Raw genomic sequence first — 5909 nt, forward strand, 5'->3', positions numbered from 1 at the left:
CTTAGGAGGCAGAGGCAGGTGGATCTCTGTGAGTTCGAGGCCAGCCTGGTCTACAAGAGCTAGTTCCAGGACAGTTAGGACTATTACACAGAGAAACCCTGTCTCAAAAAAAAAAAAAAAGCAAATGGAGATTTGTTAAGCTCACTTTTGAAGACCACAAATACAAGATCAGTTGTCTTATTTGTTCATCTGATTGTGAGAGATGCCACCTCCACAAACGAGTCGTCACACATGATGGCGTCATAGTTGAGAGCATATAGTACATTAAGGAGGAAACAACAATAAGGGGAGACAGGAAGCCAGACAGCAGGTAAAGAGAAGTCAGCTTTGCTATTTCTGTAACATCTTCCTCTTCAAAGAACTTCTCAAGACCAGCACTCATCCATTCGTCCAAGCCTCCAATAACTCAATGACTTGCTACTAAGCCCCACCTCCCAGCTCTTGGGAGGCATAGGTGGGGAGACCTCTGTGAGTTCAAGGCCAGCCTAGTCTACACTTCTAGGATACCAGGTTAGAGAGTGAGAGCCAGTCTCAAAACAACAACAACTTCTGCTGTTTGTCAGCTGGCAAGAGGCTTCAGTGGGTAGGAGCTGTCTGCTGCCAAGCTTGATGGCCTCAGATTGATTTCCAGAATCCCACACGGTGAACTGATTTCTTCCAGCAAATTGTCCTCTTGCCTTGGGTGCTATGGCACATGTGTGTATCCACATAAACACATGCCTGCACACTACCATTTCTAAATATTGCCCTAGGGAGGACTAAATCTTACAGGAATTATTGGGAGATACATTCAAATCATAACAAACACAAGCATTAGGACACTGATGACCTTAGGAACCATGAATAAAGGCAGTTTATTTTGGGAGGAAGCACCATGGAAAAAAAAACCAATGGAGGTGGCAGAAGTCATAGGGTGTGTGTGTGTGTGTGTGTGTGTGTGTGATGTATACTAGAAGCCAGGAGATGTAGAAGGGAGATTTGAGTACTGGATATTGTCAGTTTGTAAAACCTGACAATGGAAAGAATGTGCTCACTGTGGACGCATGAGAAGGCAGCTTCGGTCTGAGGCCTAGAATGGGAAGGAAAGTCAAACATGAGTTTTGCATACGCTGGTACTGACTTTGTACTGAAGCAGGGACCTTGAAGCTATTGTGCACCAATCACATCACAGCTCATTAACCTCTCCTGCTGCCCCCACTTGAACACCCAGATAATCACCATGCATTCACTCAGCTCGCCAGACATCCTGCTTGCTGCCTGAGCTCTGCAGTCACCCCAGTTGTTCATTCTTGCAGCAAAAATCTACCGAGTAGATGTCCTGTGCCAGTTGCTACACTTGGCTCCGGTGATGCAAGCGGTGACCAAGAACATCCCTTCCTCAAAATATTTGCATTTTAGTGAAGGAGGTAGACACACACCTATGATTAGACATAGTAGGAGGGGGGCGGGGACAAGCCAAGTAGAGGGGTGTAAAGTGAGGGCTGATTGTATTGTAAAATCATCTCAGGGAGGCTTTGAGCAGAGGGTAACGAATTGTGAAAACTCTGGGTAAAGAAGGTATGCTTGGAACAGTACGGAGTTGTGTAACAAGAAGCTAAATCCACGTCCTATACAGTCTGTTTTTCGTTTTGTGTAACGTAATCTGTGGAGAGTATTGGAAAGGAGAGATGTCATCTGACTTGATTTGAACGAGAGTCCACCATCTCTTGCTACCTGGACATGATGCCCCGGCTACTGTGCTAGAAAAACCTACTAGGAATAAGGGAAGTAGATTATTCTTAGGAGACTACTGCAAATAATTCTGGCCAGAGTAATAGAGGCTTCTTGTAGAGTTGTATGGAGATGATCAAAACTGAACAGACAGGATTTACAGTTAGGATAGACGTGGCGGTGAAGAAGTCAATCCAGGGTTAGGGTCTTCGTGGCTAAGTAAACCGTTCCAGTGCCTGGTTACCTCAGAGAACAACTCTAGAGGGACGAGTTTGGAGTAAAACCGAGCACAGCTACAGCTTTGGACACCGTCTTAAGATGTCAATTTGGCATCCGAACGGAGAGACAGACGATCGTAGTTCAGAAACTGGAGTTGACATAAGAAATCAAAGCTGTAGAGAGAACAACTGGACCTGATAGTGTCCAGTGGCATCTTGAAAACTAAGAACCTGGATCAAGCCATTTGAAAAGAGTTGGACCCGGCAGGAAGGAGAAACAAGTTTTCGGGACACAGTCCCAGCGCTTCCTGGAGCAGCAGCCTTGGGGGTGTGACACTCGGTAGGCGATGCTGCTGCTCTGGCATGACAGCGAGAGCTCCGTGACCCGCGGATGACCGGCAGCTGGCCATGAGCTAGCAGGCGACCGCTTACAAAGACACCGGGCTCGTGACAAAGTACTGGCCGCCTAGAAATGGCGGAGGCCGCAGTCAGCGTCACCAGGCGGGATGAGAGCTCGCCACGCGGCGTCTGGGTGCCATGAAGAAACTTCCGTCTCTCCGAAACTCCACCGGAGCGAAAGCCGGCGAGCACCCTTCGTCTACCGGACCCACAGCCACCGCGGAGAAAGCCACGGACGGTCCGGTACTCGCCGAGTCTCGCGAGAGAGCACGCGGCCTCGCCCTCCCAGCGTGAGCCGCGCCGCCGCCGCTGCCGCCGCCGCCGCCGCGGCTCCTGCCCGTTTCCATGGAAACCGAGCGGGATCAGCGGCTGTCGTCAGCCGTAGGCTCGAGCCAGGCCACTGTCACCCGCGTTCTAAATCAACCTGAGCGGCTCTCGCTGCTGCTGCTGCTGCTGCGCCATGGCTGCTGCGCCTGCTGCGGTCGAAGCGCACAGACCCGACTATCTCCCCTCCTGCCGAGGGCTTATATAATACCCTGGGCGCCGCATAGGTTTTTTTGTAGCAAGAGCCCTCGTCAGAGACTTGAGCTGAAAAGAAAAACAAAATGAAATTCGCAGTTATGGGGCTTCGGATCCCAGTGCCTCGACTCTCAGGTTCCTGCTCTAGCCTAGCTTTTTCTGGGAGCCCAGTTTCAGACATCAAGACATGTTCACCCACGCCCCCAAAAGAACAAGGCCGTTTGCTTTTATCATCTATCTCAGAATTCATGCAGCCTCCTGTCTCTCTCGGGTCCTTCACATAGGTCTTAGCGTGTGATCTTTAAGCCCAGAAAGAACCATGCCAATCTGTCCACGCCTGTGTCGGATCCTGTGCTAAGTGTGTCCTTCGGGTTGATGCTGCATTCGGATCCTGTGGATCTGATTCCTGTTACAGAAGCAACAGTCAGATGGCGATTAGCAGCTCTCAGTAACGAAAGTGTAGTAACAGTCCCTGGTCTTTGGGAAATCCTGAAGCTTTTATCCCACACTCCAGTGACATAGGGCTGAAGTCACAGAAGTCACTGTCCAGCCTACAATTGGTCACAATAGAATAAGCAGACTGAGAGCTGAACTTGGAAGGCTCTGGTTTCCCTACAAGTGGGCCTTGGAGGCCTGGGTTCCACCTTCCTCTTCCATTCAGGGGTGTGGTAAGTATGTCTGTCCCTGCTGTGCCCACCCTTGCCCTGGATCCAAACACCCCGGGACCCACTTGCCATCCTCCCCAATGGGACAAGAAAAAAAACAAAACAGACAGGCGTCTAGAATCAAAGAAAACTCCATTGCAGAGAACAACCCTGTCTGGGGAACTTTCCTGTGTTCTGACTTTGAAGATGTCAGATAATATTGAAACTTTTCTTAATCAAGGGCTTATCAGCAAAATAGGGAGGGATTTGGAAAAATTTTTTATAATGTTTAATAACATTATTCTTAAATGTTATTTGCTTATAAATACTATTTACATATGTATACAAACGCCAGTCTTTTCTACTTCTCTTATACTTATTTTCTACGGGTTATTTATATTAAGCAGATTCTGTTGTCGGCCATGGCAGCTTCCGTGGTTCACGTTTAGGCTGTGGAGTTCAGAGCCCTTCCTCATTTTGGTAAAAATGCTTGAAACTGAGATTGGGTTCAATGGAGCTTTCTGCTCTGAGTTCTAACCCTGCCAGCTCTCTCCACTTGGTAACAGAACCTTCCATGAACAGGGATGTGAGACAGACTTTTCTCAGTATCACTTTTTAAAATATGATATTTCTTTTCAAAATACTTCTTTTATAGTGTGTTTGGGCACACATGTGCCACAGCAAAGGACAACGTACAGGAGTTGTCATCTTCTACCTGGTGGGTCCCAACAATCAGCTTGCCTGGCATGGTGGAAAGGACCTTACCTACTGAGTTATCTCACTGACCCATTTCCTGATATTCTAACTGCCCATGTGACAAGATAGAAAAGAGCCCTATTTGCCATGCAAAAGATGAGGTATATTATAAAGAGAAAGCCATTTGTTATTTCTTTTGTTAAAGCTTTTGCAGGACAATTGGAAGTCTGTCTCAGTTCTTTACACACACACATACACACACATCATGCTGGCTAGATATATGGGTTACTATATAGGTAACTATGTCAGTCTGAAACTGTTTCAGATCACGACTGGGAAGAACAAGCAGTCTAGAAAAATCACAGGTCTCTGAGCCTAAGAGTTGGAGTAGGTGGCCTGCTTATTCAGTGGAGCGCTGTCCACTACCCAGACAGGCCAAATGTAACTCATCTACATAAGAATTCTTCAATCCTCAGGGAGAAAACTGACCAAGGACACTGGGACAGCTACTGTTCCTTTGGGAGGTAGATACTTAAAGAGAAAGGGACAAAGCAGCCTTCAGTGCAGGGAAGGCGTCTTGGTGCCAAGTCATCTACCTGTGGAGGAAGGAAACTGGGCACTCAGAGCCATCTGCTAGCCCCGTGCAGCCAACAGGCAAGGCGAGCTCCAGACTGACTGAGGGCGACCCAGGTGGGAGAGAGCAGCTTACAAGGCATTCATGAAAACCACCACACAGGTTGGACAGAGGGCAGGGGCAGCAGGATGGCCTGGGGGTTAGGGTTAGAGGCATACTGTTGAGTGGCAGAATAAAGAACCAGGGCTAGGAATCTAGGCAAAGATTTCTACAGACCGGAAACTGCACTTTGCTCTTCATAGCCAAGAGATGGGCAACAGCTAGGTCTGGTGGTGCAGGCCTAGAAACTCAGAGTCTGAGTCTAAGGCAGGAGCACTGAAGGTTGAAGGCCTGACTGGGCTATAGAGAGGGGTCAAGACCAGCCCTGGGCAATGTAATGAGACCCCGTCTCTACATGAAAAGTCAGAAGAGGCTCAGGATATAACTAGGAGAGTTTTCTAGTTTGCGCAAGGCCCTAAAAATCAATCCCTAGGCTCACCACCTTCACAAAGTGGGGCCAGAGACCATATTTGTACAAAACAGAAGTATTTTTCAAAAGACAAACAAGAGATTCAAGATGATTTTACCAGAAGCACCCCAGATTTTTTTTCTAAATCGTATCTCTTTTCATTACTTCCCTCCGTGGAGATTCGATTTCGAGAGGGAAGTTGGAGAGGACGAAGAGAGGACTGAGGGAGACGGCCGAGCAGCAAAGCTGCTCCAAAACAAGGAGGGTCTCCACAAATGGACGAGCCGCAGACTTTACCGGAAAACCAGTGTGAACGGGACACGGGAGGATTCAAATTGAGTTGGGACTTTTCTCTTTGAAGGGGGGCACTCAGAACAAGAAAAAAAAGTTGAGAGAAACAACCTTAGCCATCTCGCATCATCACGGTTGCTATCATTATTTCCTTATGGAGTATTGTCTACACAGCCGAGGCCCTGTCCCTGTCCTAAGCTTGCCAAGTGGAATTTTCTGTCCGGTGAACCCCAAAGAGCACCACATGTAAAGGGCTGGCTGAAGGTTCCCCTCAAAGTCCCTGTGGATGACGCTGGGGGACACTGCAGGTCAGAATTTAGGATGGAAGAGCTCACTGGTTCTATGTTCAA

At 48.1% G+C, this 5909-nt stretch overlaps 1 protein-coding gene across 2 annotated transcripts in view; it reads right to left on the reverse strand.

Moving 5' to 3' along the window:
• The window catches only part of Amer2 (APC membrane recruitment protein 2), an 8325-nt gene extending 4576 nt beyond the window's left edge, over window positions 1-3749 (reverse strand). For both annotated transcript variants that reach the window (XM_013349233.2, XM_013349232.2), the window contains exons 1-2: window positions 2638-3749; window positions 2481-2491 (exon numbers count right to left, since the gene is read on the reverse strand). In XM_013349233.2, coding sequence (XP_013204687.2) covers window positions 2481-2491; window positions 2638-2674 — 48 coding nt within the window. In that variant the 5' untranslated portion in view covers window positions 2675-3749. The remainder of the gene's footprint in view (window positions 1-2480; window positions 2492-2637) is intronic.
• Between the last annotated feature and the right edge of the window lie 2160 nt (window positions 3750-5909).

This window comes from Microtus ochrogaster, chromosome 17 (genome assembly GCF_000317375.1).
Source record: "Microtus ochrogaster isolate Prairie Vole_2 chromosome 17, MicOch1.0, whole genome shotgun sequence".
Lineage (NCBI taxonomy): Eukaryota > Metazoa > Chordata > Mammalia > Rodentia > Cricetidae > Microtus > Microtus ochrogaster.